Here is a 16,892-nt window from a genome sequence, read left to right as displayed (position 1 = left end):
CCCAAAGCATAATGTTTCCACCTCCATGTTTGACGGTGGAGATGGTGTTCTTGGGGTCATAGGCAGCATTCCTCCTCCTCCAAACACAGCGAGTTGAGTTGATGTCAAAGAGCTCCATTTTGGTCTCATCTGACCACAACACTTTCACCAGTTGTCCTCTGAGTCATTCAGATGTTCATTGGCAGACTTCAGATGGGCCTGTATATGTATTCTTGAGCAGGGGGACCTTGCGGGCGCTGCAGGATTTCAGTCCTTCACGGCGTAGTGTGTTACCAATTGTTTTCTTGGTGACTATGGTCCCAGCTGCCTTGAGATCATTGACAAGATCCTCCCGTGTAGTTCTGGGCTGATTCCTCACCGTTCTCATGATCATTGCAACTCCACAAGGTGAGATCTTGCATGGAGCCCCAGGCCGAGGGATATTGACATTTCTTTTGTGTTTCTTCCATTTGCGAATAATTGCACCAACTGTTGTCACCTTCTCACCAAGCTGCTTGGCGATGGTCTTGTAGCCCATTCCAGCCTTGTGTAGGTCTACAATCTTGTCCCTGACATCCTTGGAGAGCTCTTTGGTCTTGGCCATGGTGGAGAGTTTGGAATCTGATTGATTGATTGCTTCTGTGGACAGGTGTCTTTTTTTAAAGGTAACAAGCTGCGGTTAGGAGCACTCGCTTTAAGAGTGTGCTCCTAATCTCAGCTCGTTACCTGTATAAAAGACACCTGGGAGCCAGAAATCTTTCTGATTGAGAGGGGGTCAAATACTTATTTCCCTCGTTAAAATGCAAATCAATTTATAACATTTTTGACATGCGATTTTCTGGATATTTTTGTTGTTATTCTGTTTCTCACTGTTCAAATAAACCTACCATTAAAATTATAGACTGATCCTTTCTTTGTCAAGGGGCAAACGTACAAAATCAGCAGAGGCTCAAATACTTTTCCCCCCCACTGTATATACGAAAAAAAACAAGGAAAAACGATGTTTACAAGGGACAGGCAGGGACAAGACAAAAACACACGTCCGACTGCTACGCTTTCAACCTGCACACATCCTGTGTGTTCTCAGAGTGCCTGGGAGAGAGACCCTCTACAGGTGCTCTGACCATACCCACTAAACGCTAAGTACACACACACACCAAGCATTAAGTGGCAGTGCCTAACCACTCTCACCACAGCCCCAGTGGTGTTGACCTTTCATAAAAAGATACGAGTCCATCAAGGCAGAGTGTAGTTCAGTCCAGTATGAGGTTACGCTCCTCAGGTTACACTCCTCAGGTTACACTCCTGAGGTTACACTCCTGAGGTTACACTCCTGAGGTTACACTCCTGAGGTTACACTCCTCAGGTTACACTCCTCAGGTTACACTCCTGAAGTTACACTCAACAGGTTACACTCAACAGGTTACACTCCTCAGGTTACACTCCTGAGGTTACACTCCTGAGGTTACACTCCTGGGGTTACACTCCTGGGGTTACACTCCTGGGGTTACACTCCTGGGGTTACACTCCTCAGGTTACACTCCTGTCGTCACACTCCTGTCGTCACACTCCTGTCGTCACACTCCTGAAGTTACACTCCTGTCGTCACACTCCTGAGGTTACACTCCTGTCGTCACACTCCTGAGGTCACACTCCTGAGGTTACACTCCTGAGGTTACACTCCTGAGGTTACACTCCTGAGGTTACACTCCTGAGGTTACACTCCTGTGGTTACACTCCTCAGGTTACACTCCTGTCGTCACACTCCTGAGGTTACACTCCTCAGGTTACACTCCTGTCGTCACACTCCTCAGGTTACACTCCTCAGGTTACACTCCTCAGGTTACACTCCTGAGGTTACACTCCTGTGGTTACACTCCTCAGGTTACACTCCTGTCGTCACACTCCTGAGGTTACACTCCTGTCGGTCACACTCCTGAGGTTACACTCCTCAGGTTACACTCCTGTGGTTACACTCCTGTGGTTACACTCCTGAGGTTACACTCCTGAGGTCACACTCCTGAGGTCACACTCCTGAGGTCACACTCCTGTGGTCACACTCCTGTGGTCACACTCTTGTGGTCACACTCCTCAGGTCACACTCCTCAGGTCACACTCCTCAGGTCAAATGTTAAGGCAAATAGCTAGTGTATGCTTTCCTATGGTCTTCTACAGTGAGTAGCATTGTCATTTTATCTTCTAACACTGCAGTGGAAACATGTCATAGACATGGTGCTAATCAGTCTCTAAAGACTGTCCCTGACGACCTCCTGCCCCGTATCTGCTAACAGTTATTACTCTCTTGTGCCAAGCTCCTGAAATGTGCACTACATGCACCTTCAAACTGGGCACACACTGGTTGAATCAACGTTGTTTCCATTTCATTCCTATAAAATTTCATTTAACCAACGTGGAATAGATGTTGAACTGACGTCTGTGCCCGGTGGGTTGGTCCACGTGCGCTGACGAGACAGAGCGGGTGTCTCTCAAATTAGCCGTGTTCACCTCTCCCTCCCTCCCCCTCATCCATCTTCATCCCGATTTAATAGCGGGCTGGCTGCTCCAGGCTCCCAGTACAATTAGCTGGCCGTCTGGGGCCAACACTGTAAAAAAACAAACTTCTCATGTATCCTATCCTGTCTTCCTCGTCCTAGTACAGACCTTTAACTTCATCTAGCAGACAGGCGGATAGTTATTCTATTATCATAGTTAAGTAAAGTACAATAATATGTAGGAAGGGTATAAGAAGATTGGTATTGTTACACATCAACCCTGTGTGGTGGGCTCCCCTAATGCATCATCCCATTTACTCTAACTGAGGGTCGCCACTAGCTTGACTAGCCACACAAAGAAGACAAGTAGAACTTTGTGGCGTGTCTTATTCACTGGTGAAATGCTACTGAAGCCCTAGTGACAACGATCCATCAGGGCCAGAGAGAGACAGTGTGCCTTCAGGACCAGAGAGAGACAGTGTGCCGTCAGGGCCAGAGAGAGACAGTGTGCCGTCAGGACCAGAGAGAGACAGTGTGCCGTCAGGACCAGAGAGACAGTGTGCCGTCAGGGCCAGAGAGAGACAGTGTGCCGTCAGGGCCAGAGAGAGACAGTGTGCCTTCAGGACCAGAGAGAGACAGTGTGCCGTCAGGACCAGAGAGACAGTGTGCCGTCAGGGCCAGAGAGAGACAGTGTGCTGTCAGGGCCAGAGAGAGACAGTGTGCCATCAGGGCCAGAGAGAGACAGTGTGCCTTCAGGACCAGAGAGAGACAGTGTGCCGTCAGGACCAGAGAGACAGTGTGCCGTCAGGGCCAGAGAGAGACAGTGTGCTGTCAGGGCCAGAGAGAGACAGTGTGCCGTCAGGGCCAGAGAGAGACAGTGTGCTGTCAGGGCCAGAGAGAGACAGTGTGCCGTCAGGGCCAGAGAGAGACAGTGTGCCGTCAGGGCCAGAGAGAGACAGTGTGCCGTCAGGGCCAGAGAGAGACAGTGTGCCGTCAGGGCCAGAGAGAGACAGTGTGCCGTCAGGGCCAGAGAGAGACAGTGTGCCGTCAGGGCCAGAGAGAGACAGTGTGCCGTCAGGGCCAGAGAGAGACAGTGTGCCGTCAGGGCCAGAGAGAGACAGTGTGCCGTCAGGGCCAGAGAGAGACAGTGTGCCGTCAGGACCAGAGAGAGACAGTGTGCCGTCAGGGCCAGAGAGAGACAGTGTGCCGTCAGGGCCAGAGAGAGACAGTGTGCCGTCAGGGCCAGAGAGAGACAGTGTGCCGTCAGGGCCAGAGAGAGACAGTGTGCCGTCAGGGCCAGAGAGAGACAGTGTGAGCTCCATTAGATTAGCTCAGACCAACACTTTGCTCAGAGAAGACTATTACTTAACTCTTGGGCTGTGGCTGTAGCTGGGCTGTGGCTGTGGATGAGCTGTGGCTGGGCTTTGGCTGTGGATGAGCTGTGGCTGGGCTGTGGCTGTGGCTGGGCTGTGGCTGGGCTGTGGCTGTGGCTGGGCTGTGGCTGTGGCGTGGCTGTGGCTGTGGCTGGGCTGTGGCTGGGCTGTGGCTGTGGCTGTGGCTGGGCTGTGGCTGAGGCTGGGGCTGTGGCTGTGGCTGGGCTGTGGCTGTGGCTGTGGCTGTGGCTGTGCGGCTGGGCTGTGGCTGGGCTGTGGCTGGGCTGTGGCTGGGGCTGGGCTGTGGCTGGGCTGTGGCTGGGCTGTGGCTGGGCTGTGGCTGGGCTGTGGCTGGGCTGTGGCTGGGCTGTGGCTGGGCTGTGGCTGGGGCTGCAGTATGGCCACAGCTGAATGAGTGAAACATCCACTCCCCCAGACAGCACAGAGTGAAGAGAGATGGAAGGAAGTTGAACAGGATTCAGTTTGAAAGGTTTTTGTTCTTTGTTTTTTTGTTAAAGAAACCATCAGTGCACATCACCCACATTTCCAAAGCCTCCTTTCAGTTAGATACTGCTCCAGTTTTTTATTTATTCATTTCAGTTTTTCCTACATCAAATGAAGCCTTTCATCAACATGTCTGAGTAAAGCAAATTACATGAGACAGGCAGCCTGCTCACTTAAATGACATGTCCTATATTTCCCACTGGTGAGGGCCAGAGAAAGCAGCAGCATGGAAGTGCTGGCCTGTTCCCGGATCTGTTTGTGCTGTCTTGTCAATGACATAGGAGTTGGCAAGATAGTACAAACAGATCTGGGACCAGGCTACAGGTTCTGGCTCTGTCACACATATCCCCACGCTCTGTAATCCCCAAGGACAGTACAGGTTGTCTCACAGGTTGAATCACCAAACCTCTAAACCAGCAAATGGGTTTCATTACATCACAGGAATCTTCTGGGAGAAGTGATGCTCCAACTCTTTTTAGGATTTCTAAAGTGTGTTTGTGCAAAGTGTTCGACCGGATCAAGGTTAAAGAAATTACACTCACCTTGAACGATTGAAAAGTACATTAGACTGTTACAGTGCCGTTGGAAAGTATTCAGACCCCTTGACTTTTTCCACATTTTGTTACGTTATTGCCTTATTCTAAACTTGATTAAATAGTTTTTCTTCCTCATCAATCTACACACAATACCCCATCATCACAAAGCAAAAACAGGTTTTTAGAATGTTTTGCTAATTTACATATTTAAAGAAAAACAGATATCAAATTTACATAAGTATTCAGACCCTTTACTCTGTACTTTGTTGAAGCACCTTTGGCAGCGATAACAGCCTCAAGTCTTCTTGGGTAGGATGCTACAAGCTTGGCACACCTGTATTTGGGGAGTTTCTCCCATGCTTCTCTGCAGATCCTCTCAAGCTCTGTCAGGTTGAATGGGGATGGTTACTGCACAGCTATTTTCATGTCTCTTCAAAGATGTTCGATCGGGTTCAAGTCCGGGCTCTGGCTGAGCCACTCAAGGACATTCAGAGACTTGCCCTGAAGCCACTCCTGCGTTGTCTTGGCTGTGTGCTTAGGGTCGTTGTCCTGTTGGAAGGTTGAACCTTCACCCCAGCCTGAGGTCCTGAGCGCTCTGGAGCAGGTTTTCATCAAGGAACTCTCTGTACTTTGCTCCGTTCATCTTTGCCTCGATCCTGACTAGTCTCCAAGTCCCTGCCACTGAAAAACATCCCCACAGCATGATGCTGCCACCACCAAGTCAAGGGGTCTGAATACATCCCAAAGGTAGTCACTTGAATCTCACCTTTTTTTCTCTCCCCTGTGATCTCGATGTACTATTTTATTAACCAATAACTTGACTTATGATTCCGTCATAGAGATGGAGAATGAATCATGATTGCTGAGAGAAAACGACAGTATTTAAAGAGACTATGAGAGGAAAACCTGCTGCTTTAGCTACAAGGGAGACTGGGGTTGAAGGATAGCTTGATTCATTGTGCTATGAACAGGACTGAAAAAGAGATGAATCACCACCATTTACCATACTGTATAGCCGTTTCATAAGTCACGGACACACCAAGATCAAGGAAAGATCGTTAGGATTTAGAACAAGAGAGAACTTTGGAAGTCCTGCATTGATTGACAGACTCAAAACTCACCTACCATAATGTCCTTCATCATGTTCTTCATCATCATTATCACCATTTCAATGTTTTTACACTGATAGATTTAGCAGCTAGTTTTAATTGCTTATTTTTAATTTCCGTCTACAATTAGCTTTTGTTTTTCTTTTTTTGTGTATAGTTATGCCCCACCAAGGATCAAATGGAAAGTGCCTCAGTATCCTACCAAAAACAGAAATTGCACTAACATGAAATAGATCATAATAGCTAACATGAAATAGATCGAACCCTAGGAAACTCTAAACCCTTTCAAGCCATAATAATACGAGGCATCATTTTACATCATCCAGGGAAGGGGTGATGAGGCTGCACATTCTCACCATTAGATGATAAGACATTTCTCATCCTTGTCTGGGTCTGACATGTTAACCTCTCCCCACACAGAAAGCCAGACTGGCCAGGATAAGAATAGCCCAGGCGGGCAGCTCCTGCACGGGCTTCCTCCAGAGCAAACGCAATGACCTCCTCAACGACCTGCTGGAGCTCACGGTAAGGCTCCCATTTGACCTCTGAGGGCCCAAGACTGCATTAGCCCACTGAGCTAAAGGACCCAGTCCTAGTTTGAAATATGCACATGTCACCAACTAGGTTTGAACCCAGGATATCTGGTGAATACCACAAGGCTGAGTTAGCCCGCTGAGCTAAAGCTCAAGCATGTCAGTTTTAGTGCTCTCTGTTGTCTTGTGTCTTCTTTCAGTTCACCAGTCTGTTGTGTCTTGTTTTCCAGGTAATGAAGCCTAGTCAGGCATGTTGTCTTCTCTGTAGCCCTAATTAAACATGGTCAGAAGGGAGAAGGAAAACTGTTATTATGTTTTTGTCACTCTTTGTTATTGTCCATGAATGTGCTGGCTGCTACATTGAAAGATTACAGTAGCAAATGGCTCTAAATTATGTCATCGATTTAGCAGGAATTAGTTTGCGTTGTGGGAGAAATTAAATTATATTAGTATTAATGTTATGGGATGAATTTAAATATGGTAGTATTCATGTTGTGGGAGAAATTAAATGATAGGGATGCGTCACAGCAGGGATTTATGGACAAATGTCCCATATCTCTTCACTTCTTTGCCATTTAGGGATCGGTGGATGGATTACCATAATAAATGGCATAGACTGACATAACTGGCATTCTCTCAGCAACACTCTGGTTAACTGTAGCATGGCCTGAAATCCCTCTATGTCTACTGGGCTCCCGAGTGGCGCAGCCTCTGCATCTCTGCATCTCAGTGCAAGAGGTGTCACTGCAGTTGCTGGTTCAAGTCCAGGCTGTGTCACATTTGGCTGTGATTGGGAGTCCCATAGGGTGGTACATGTTTGGCTGGGGCAGGCTGTCATTGTAAATAAGAATGTGTTCTTAACTGACTTGCCTGGTTAAATAAATAAATACTGTGTAATAGACTTGGAGCACAAAGTCCATGTGAGTTTAGGAAGAGCAAAAAGTATGATAGAAAGCTAAAGAGGTGTTATTTAGTTACCGTAATTTCCGGACTATTGAGTGCACCTGAATATAAGCCGCACCCACAGAATTTTTAAAAAAGTATTATTTTGAACTTAAATAAGCTGCAGGTGCCTACCGGTACATTGAAACAAATGAACTTTACACAGGCTTTAACGAAACACGGCTTGTAACAAAAATAAATAGGCTTTAACGAAACACGGCTTGTAACAAAAATAAATAGGCTTTAACGAAACACGGCTTGTAACAAAAAAATAATAATTAGCAGTAAGCTTTAGTTGTCTTTTTGCACTGAGTCGATTCCTCACGCTGCTGTTTCCAACGTCTTATCATCGACTCATTAAGACCAAGCTCCCGTGCAGCAGCTCTATTTCCTTTTCCAACAGCCAGATCAATCGCCTTCAACTTGAAAGCTGCATCATATGCATTTCTCTGTGTCTTTGCCATGATGAGGGTGACAAAATGACTACCGTAATCAGAATGATGGGAAGGTTGAGAGCGCTCGATTTAATCTAAACAGTAAACAAAAAAGTTGTTTGACCTTAACCCGTTCGGCAATTTCATTGGTCTAATGAAAGCTTCATGCCGCCAAAAAACTGAGCACGTCACAGAATGTGTTTTTTTGGAGAAAAAAAATTTGAAAGCGGGAAAAATCCATATATTAGCCGCGAAATTGTTTAAGACGCGAGGTTCAAAGCGTGGGAAAAAAGTTGCGGCTTATAGTCCGTAAATTACGGTAGTTGATTTACCGTGGCTGTGATATGGCTGCCAGCACTCTGGCACTTTGAATTACTGTCATGTCACCGCAGTCAGTCAGGGCTGTGTGGGCCCACATACTGTAGCTGGAAGAAGAACAGGCTAATTCTGTCCTCTACACAGTTGGGAAGATTGTCTCCCCTTGTGGCTTTTCTCAGTCAGATGACAAGCTTTGTTTGGTTTTATCTTCTTGGTAATTTGTTTGCTAGTACCCCACACATCAACAAGCAAAAGTAACTCACAGGAGATAGGCTATACTTCCAGATGAATTTATCCAACTGAAAAACCTTCATAGAGTAATCCTTCAAAGAAACGCTGTGTTAACTGTCCACTGAACTGACTGTGTGTGAAATTTGAATGAGAGTAAATGGAACAGATCTCTGTTGATCGAGACAAAAGTATTTCCATCTATTGTGCAATGTTGTGCCTAGCACCATTTGTTGCAGACAGGAGGTATGTCTGCATATTCTTTTTAAAATGTGTTTTACCATAATTGTTGTTGAAACAGTTGTTTTTGTTGAAATTATTGTTGAAACAATCTTTAACTGCTAGGTCAAGTTATGTTTCATGGAATTTGTAGAGAATGGGGTGCCTCCCGAGTGGCGCATCACTACAGACCCGGGTTCGATCCCAGGCTGTGTCACAACCAGCCGTGACCGGGAGTCCCATAGGGCAACGCACAATTGGCTCAGCGTCGTCCGGGTTAGAGGAGGGTTTGGCCGGGAGTGCTTTACTTGGCTCATCGCGCTCTAGCGACTCCTTGTGGCGGGCCGGCGCCTGCAGGCTGACTTGGTCATCAGTTGAACAGTGTTTCCTCCAGGTTAAGTGGGCAGGTGTTAAGAAGCGCGGTTTGGTGGGTCATGTTTCAGAGGACGCATGACTCGACCTTTGCCTCTCCCGAGCCCGTTGGGGAGTTGCAGCAATGAGACAAGGTCGCAATTGGATATCACGAAATTGGGGAGAAAAAGGGGGTAAAATACAAACCAAAAAATATTGTGAAGAAAATTAAAAGTAAAGCCATTTCTGTCTTCATTTTTTTCTGTCGCTGTCTCGTCTCCCCTCTTCAATTCTATGAAGCAACAACCTTACAAGCAAAACAATATCCATGAGGTATTTAATCAGCCATCACATGAGGTTACAATGAAAACCTACACATGCAACATCCTCAATCCACTTGAATTCTGTCAGCAAAGACTAATCCTAAACCGACCTGTCATAGATATTGATAATGAAACAAAATGCCTTGAGCTCAATTGGCTAATCCACACACTTGTACCATTGTACAGATGTAGGATCTTAATTAGATCACTCTTTTGTTGTTGATAATTTTCCTGCAGACCAGGAAATGCAAACTTGTAGTGTATTTGAGGTTTAAAAAGGCTTCTAAGTTTTGCTATTTCCATGTTGAAATTTTAGATTTGATTTGCTCAAACGAAAAATGTATCAATCCCTAAAAAGGAATATGTTCATTATATTCCACATAATAATTTGTTTCCTTTTGCTGCAGGATTATTTTCCCGCTGGAGCAGTTTGACTCAAATTAAGATCCTACATCTGTATGCCATGTATGTGACTGTTAAAAATGTTTGTATTGTATGTGTTTCTATGTGTTTTTGTGTGTTTCTGTGTGTCTCCACTAAGGGCTCAGAGGAGGAGGAACTGCTGCTCAGCAAGAGCATGTCATTATTAGAGAGTCAACACCACCATCTATTGCACTGTCTGGAGAAGACCACTGTGAGTCTCTAGTCTAACCATACTCTATGACTAGAAAACCATACTCCAACCATACTCTAACATACTCTATGACTAGAAAACCATACTCCAACCATACTCTAACATACTCTATGACTACAAAATCGTAATATAACCATACTCTAACATACTGTATGACTAGAAAACCATACTCTAACATAGTCTATGCCTAGAAAACCATACTCTAACATACTCTATGATTATAAAAAAAACATACTCTATGACTTGAAAACCATACTCTAACATACTCTATGCCTAGAAAACCATACTCTAACACACTCTATGCCTAGACAACCATACTCTAACATACTCTATGATTATTAAAAAAACATACTCTATAACTAGAAAACCATACTCTAACATACTCTATGCCTAGAAAACCATACTCTAACACACTCTATGCCTAGACAACCATACTCTAACATACTCTATGATTATTAAAAAAACATACTCTATAACTAGAAAACCATACTCTAACATACTCAATGACTAGAAAACCATACTCTAACCCAGGGCTCTCCAATCCTGTTCCTGGAGAGCTACAGTCCTGTAGTTTATTTTGCTCCAACTCTGATCTAGTTAAAACTGGGGTTAGCTTTCCGGGAACAGGGTTGGAGAGCCCTGCGTCTCAATGACTAGAAAACCATATTCTAGCCATACTCAATGACTAAAAAAACATACTCTAATTATACTCTGTCTATGGCTAGACTTGTCAGGATTCCTCTGTAAAAAAAACTTTCGTGATAACTATAGTCTTATCCGTTATTCAAATAAAGGAAACATGTTATCCAACGTTGTTATTGAGAGGAGTTGACATGCCCCACATCCTTTGAGATCTTGTTTTATTATACAGTGATAACAACTATTCAGTCACTATATAAAAAAAATTATAACAACTATTCTATCACTATTGAACCTTATAACAACTATTCTGTCACTATATAACCTAATAACAACTATTCTGTCACTATATAAACCTTATAACAACTATTCTGTCACTATATAAACCTAATATATTCACTTCTATAGGGTGAATAAAAAATCAAGTGAGCAGCAGCTGTCTTTTAATGCCCCTCCTCCTCTGCAGGCCCATGAGTTTATGGATGAGCAGCTGTATGAACAGAATTGTCTGGAGACCACGGTCCAGAGCTACACCTCCCGTAGCCCCTCCCTCTCCAGCCAAGACAGGCCTATAGGCACCTGCTGTACCCGCCGGGTGAAGAGGAGCTCCCCCCTGCCCAACTCCAGCATGCCCCTCCAGCCCAGCCATCAGCATGGGCCGCTACAGGAGCTCAGCGACCTCCACATCCAGTGTGGGGACAAGCTGCCCCGCATCACCAGGTTAGAGACTGCAGGCAGCCAGGCACCGGGAGACAGGTTGAATACGCTCTTGGAATCTTTTTAGAGTTATCCAAAGCGTTTGACACGGTTGATCATGGAAATATTACTTTAGAAATTGCATTATTACGTTTTTAATATTATATATATAGTTATGTTTATTATAGAGGACAATTTGTTTAGGCAAATGGCTGTGCATCTACCATGGCCAAGATATTCTGCGGTGTGCCACAGGCAGTGGTAGATTTAGGTATAGGTGACATGGGCAGACACCCAGGGAGGCATCTTGCCTGGGGCGGCACGGGGCGCCTGTACCAAAAAAATTGGAATGGTGACATTTGCTCGATCGGTTTTCTATCGCTCATTTGCACATCACGTCAATGATATCATGTCACAGTGTAGGACGGTGGGTCAATTAACCTTGTCGGAGTGGGCCCCCTGATTCTAGTTTGTGAGATGGGGGGGCTGAAGGGGAGCCATACAAGCTAGAACCGCCACTGGCCACAGGTTTCGATAATTGGAGTGTTATTCCTAAGATATATCTATGACCTTGCTGCTGTGTCTCCTACCGTACTTCCCATTCTCTTTTCTGATGATACCAATTTGATTTTATCACACAACCATTTTTATTCACTAATTAATGAAACCAACTCAGGTATGGACACATTTTCTGAATGGTTCCAGATAAACAAATTATCTTTAAATGTTAAAAAAAAGTCCTACTTTATTGTATTCACTACTATGAATAAGAAATAAAAATATGTTTTAAAGGAATGAAATAGAACACATCCACTGGAGTTCTAAGTGATGAAAAATGATCATGGAAAGATCATATTCAATTTGTCAGTAGCTAAGTGATGAAATCTGTTGGTTTCATCAGAAAGATTAGTGGTTTGGTACATCAGGCTTGCTTCCTAACTTTATACTTTTGCTTAATTGACCCATCTCTCATTTACTGTAATATTTTATGGGCCAGTACATTTTTTTTTTGTACTTATTTGTGGTGTGGTTTTCATATAAGCCCTTTTGGGCTTCCAACCTCATCTGGACACCGTTTTTACCTGAACTGTTTTGTCTTTCACTTCTTTTCTTTGGTGTGAATAAATACAACCTAAACCCTATCCATTGCAGGTTGTATCCAATCCAAGTTGCCTCTCCTTAGGCATAGGTCTACAATCAACTTTAACTGGACTAAGCTGATCTTAAATCCTGGTGCAACTTCATCATACTCGGCACAGACATGCTTCATGCACACATGGAGTCCCCATAGAAAACACTAGATGGTGCTGTAGGGTTGTATCTAGCACTTTTGTTACAAGTTGTTGGGCCATTTGTAAAATTACAGTACTTTTACAGTATTATTCCACCCTCTCCCTCCGTCTGTCTGTCTGTCTGTCTTTCTCTGTTTATCTTTCTTACTCTCTCTTTCTCTCTCTCTTGCTCTCTATACTCTCTCTCTCTCTCCACTCTCAGTCGCTCTAGTCTCAACATGAAGACAGACGAGGAGGGTCTGTTCAACTGCAAGGGCGGTCAGATCACCACGGCGATCATCAGCATCCCCACGCCCCACTCTGCCACCCCGGACGGGGACGGTCTTCACGGACCCCCCCAGCGCAGACCCCCCCCTCCCCCCACCGGCCCAGAGGCCGCCAGTATTAACACCACAGCCAGCTCCAATGTCTTCAAAGTGTCCGCTCTGTGACTGTGTGACTGACCCACTCGACAGACTGACTGAGCAGGAGGAGAGGTGAAGAGAGGCTTTCACTAGAACTCTACCTTGAAGGACCCCTGTCGCCCGTTTCAAAGATAGAAAAATGGGAGAGAACTCCCCGTGTACCAAGGAGTATACAGCCTTTTAGGCAGCAAGGGGATAGGCTATACTGAGTGAAATGCTGCAAGGCAGCTGATGGTACAGTAGGCTACGATGTGCGCATTTTTGTAAAACGGGCCTGTATGTGTGCATTTTGGGATTATGACACGACAAAGGAAGTCACTGTGTCTTTGTGCACTTCGCACCTACATCTTATTGTTTTGATCTGCCTACAGCTAAACCCTGAATGTCTGAAAGATGAGGATGAAGACACCTATCAATGTTTTAACTTTAGGTTGTTACGTCTTCTTTATGTTTTGAGTTGTCTTATCTATTTTCTGTGTGTGTGTGTGTGTGTGTGTGTGTGTGTGTGTGTGTGTGTGTGTGTGTGTGTGTGTGTGTGTGTGTGTGTGTGTGTGTGTGTGTGTGTGTGTGTGTGTGTGTGTGTGTGTGTGTGAGAGAGATACTTTTATGAAATGTTCATATTTTAGTGGGTTATAACCTTACATTTCCATCTGTCCACAATGTCTTTAAAATCTAAACAACATAAATGCCTACTAGTACTCTGACAAATGTTCCATCAGACACGCTACAGTATTGCTGCTTTCCCAAATCTGTCTCTCTGTCTCTCTCTTTCTCTCCCTTGCTCTCACTCTCTCTCATTTTCAATGTAAGGGGCGTTATTGGCATGGGAAACATATGTTTGCATTGCCAAAGCAAGTGAAATGGATAAACAAAAGTGAAATAAACAATAAAAAGTGAACAGTAAATATTACACTCACACAAGTTCTCTCTCTGTCTCTCTCTCTGTCTCACTATCGCTCCCTCTATCGCTCTCTCTATATTTCTATCTCTCCCTCGCTCTTTCTCTCCTTTGCTCTCTCTCTCTGTCTCACTCTCTCTATCTCTCTCTTTTTCTCTTCCAAACTGTCTTCATTTTTAAGACTTTAGCAGTTTAGTTGTTATTGTTTCAGTTCAGTGGAAGACAGTATAATCACCATGGCAACAATGAATGTCTATGTCAATTCCCTACTATGACGTGAACAGGCTTCCTCTACATGTTACATTAACTGTTGTCCATTGGAGGTCCATGCTGTAGGTGCCTGGTGTTTCGGAATAGCTTGTGACTACTTGCCAAGATGTGCTACAGTAAAATTATAACAGATAAACAAGTATTTGTTTTTGTTTTTTTTGTGTAAATTATTATTTTACTCTGTAGGTTTTTGAATAATGAAAATGAAAATACCATGTTGCATTCAAGGTATCTCTATGTTTTTGTATTGACTTTGTGTACTCAGCCATGTGGTAGACAGAGGTAAGGACATACTGTTATAAAATCCCCACCTAATCCATTGTTGTGATTCAATGTGTAATGTGGATGTTAAAAATAGATGTTTTAACATGTTCACCATGTCACGTGAAAAGATGAGTAAAATTCATATCAATGGGTTACTACAAACACCTATCTATTGGAGGGTGGTTCTTAACAATCCTAATTTGTCTCCATGCTGGTTGAGGCCTTGTCACATTTACCACACCCTTTGAAGAACGCTGCTCACTCATCTGGCTAACAACTGGGTCCATGATGTGTAAAGTGTAGGAGTTTTTCCTGGCCATATGAGCTGACCAGGACTATGCTGACCAAGCTGACCAAGGGCTCTAATCAGTGTGTATCGCTGAAGTGTTAAAAGATTGCCCACTGTAAAAGTAATTTCCGATTGAGCCGACATGCAGTGTTTACCTTAAATGCAGTCTCCACGAACATTGCCTTTAATTGTCAATCGCGCTATAAAGCTGAACTTCCGCGATACGGATTGAATAGAGCCCAAGTTATAGTCTATGACTAGGGCATGGAGTTTTTCATTTGCCCTAGTTATGTGAATTCAACAGTAGACCTAGTACACATTCTGTGTACTGTTTCATGCTTAGCGAGGTCATCCGAGAATACAAAGGCTAACAGAAAACAGTGATGAAGTCTCATTTCTGTCTTGTGATGGAAAGATAATGGACACATTTATCCACCTGAGACGGAATGGAAAAGGTCGCTTGTCAAAAAGTCTTTGTGTTGTCGTTTGTTTCCTACTTTTCGCCTCCTTAGGTTTGGGTCTTTTTTAAATCAGGTTTTTCTGTCTGCTCCGTGCTCTCTGTTTTTCTGTCTGCTCTGTATTATCTGTTTTTCTGTCTGCTCTGTATTATCTGTTTTTCTGTCTGCTCTGTATTCTCTGTTTTTCTGTCTGCTCTGTATTCTCTGTTTTTCTGTCTGCTCTGTATTCTCTGTTTTTCTGTCTGCTCTGTATTCTCTGTTTTTCTGTCTGCTCTGTATTATCTGTTTTTCTGTCTGCTCTGTATTCTCTGTTTTTCTGTCTGCTCTGTATTCTCTGTTTTTCTGTCTGCTCTGTATTCTCTGTTTTTCTGTCTGCTCCTTATTCTCTGTCCGATGGTGTTTATCATGTGACTGTCTATGTGTCATAATGACTCTGAAGTAGTGTCAGATAAAGATATTTCATCTGCCACCCAAACCTGGCTTGTGAGCTTTTTATTTCGTGAACAGTTGTGGACATTTCCATGTCATTTTTCACACATGAAGTTGGTACAAAGAACTACAACACAGAAGTAATGGAGGTGTCTGAGACATTACTGCAGCTCATATCATGTGTTCTGTTCTTCAGGTGCTTAGCATCCTGCCTCATTAAAAGTGAATAGGTTCATTCCTCAAGCTGGCTGTTGTTACCCTGAGTGAAACCACATCTGGAGCAGATTGAGACATATGGCAGTTTGCAGGTAAACTAAAGGACAAAAACGTTCATTTTACTCACTTTTGCGATATGCACCCAGTCTTTAAATACAGATGTGGTAGCGTGCATCACATCATTTGTGATATGACAGGCTTATGATTTCTTGGTTGTCCCTCCCCCTTCTCTATTTAAATGTATACCATCGCATATGTCCAAAACTCAATGGCTGCATTAAAACAGGCAGCCCAATTCTGATCTTTTTTCCCACTAGTTGGTCTTTTGACCAATCATCAGATCTTTTTTTACATCAGATCTTTTTCGGAGCTGATCTGGTTGTTCAAAAGACCAATTAGTGAGAAAGAAAATCAGAATTGGGGCTGCCTGTCTAAACAGAGCCTACATGGCCAGATTGTGGTTAACTTGAAGGTGTGACCAGAGACAGAAGAGGAAGCGAGACATCCCACTCCCTAATTTTTTCTGATTCATATACAGTCAATGAACTAAGTAGACCAGATCCAGCTGCTATCGCATTGGTGTCAATGGTAGAGCCACCCCATAAGTAGAGTGGAATTGTGACCATTTCTTTCAATGGTAAATGGCCTGAGTAAGACATCTTCATTTATCAATCATCTTTGGTGGGACCACACAACTACTGAGCAGCTTGCTAAGTATATGAGAGAGAAAAGTGAAGAGGAGTTGGTGAGCACCACAAGTTCAGAGGTAATGATTAAAAGTTATTACTAGCAGAGGCATATAAGGTTATTTTACAAGTGCATTTCTTCTTGGTGGTTCAAATGATGAAATTCATGGTTGAAACGGTTACACTTTAGCGTCAATGTAAAATAGTGCAATGAGAATCATATAGCCCTCTGATATTACTGTAAGTTATTCCAATGACAGCCACAAGGGGTCAGGTTAGGCCTGTCTTCAACCATTGAGCCAGCGTTGCTACATTTTAGAAGGCAGCTTGTGGAGATCATATTAACTTCAAAACAAGGTAACATCCGATCAGTCCC

At 44.0% G+C, this 16,892-nt stretch overlaps 1 protein-coding gene across 1 annotated transcript in view; it reads left to right on the top strand.

Moving 5' to 3' along the window:
* The window catches only part of LOC106566049 (A-type voltage-gated potassium channel KCND3), a 176,943-nt gene extending 161,283 nt beyond the window's left edge, over positions 1-15,660 (top strand). The window contains exons 4-7 of the mRNA XM_014133856.3: positions 6,414-6,518; positions 9,883-9,975; positions 11,081-11,334; positions 12,805-15,660. Of these exons, the coding sequence (XP_013989331.1) occupies positions 6,414-6,518; positions 9,883-9,975; positions 11,081-11,334; positions 12,805-13,033 (681 nt within the window). The 3' untranslated portion in view covers positions 13,034-15,660. The remainder of the gene's footprint in view (positions 1-6,413; positions 6,519-9,882; positions 9,976-11,080; positions 11,335-12,804) is intronic.
* Positions 15,661-16,892: the final 1,232 nt, after the last annotated feature.

Source organism: Salmo salar, chromosome 12 (genome assembly GCF_965601325.2).
Source record: "Salmo salar chromosome 12, fSalSal1, whole genome shotgun sequence".
NCBI lineage: Eukaryota > Metazoa > Chordata > Actinopteri > Salmoniformes > Salmonidae > Salmo > Salmo salar.
The sequence above is the reverse complement of the archived record's forward strand: the minus strand, read 5'-3'. Positions and strand labels throughout refer to the sequence as shown.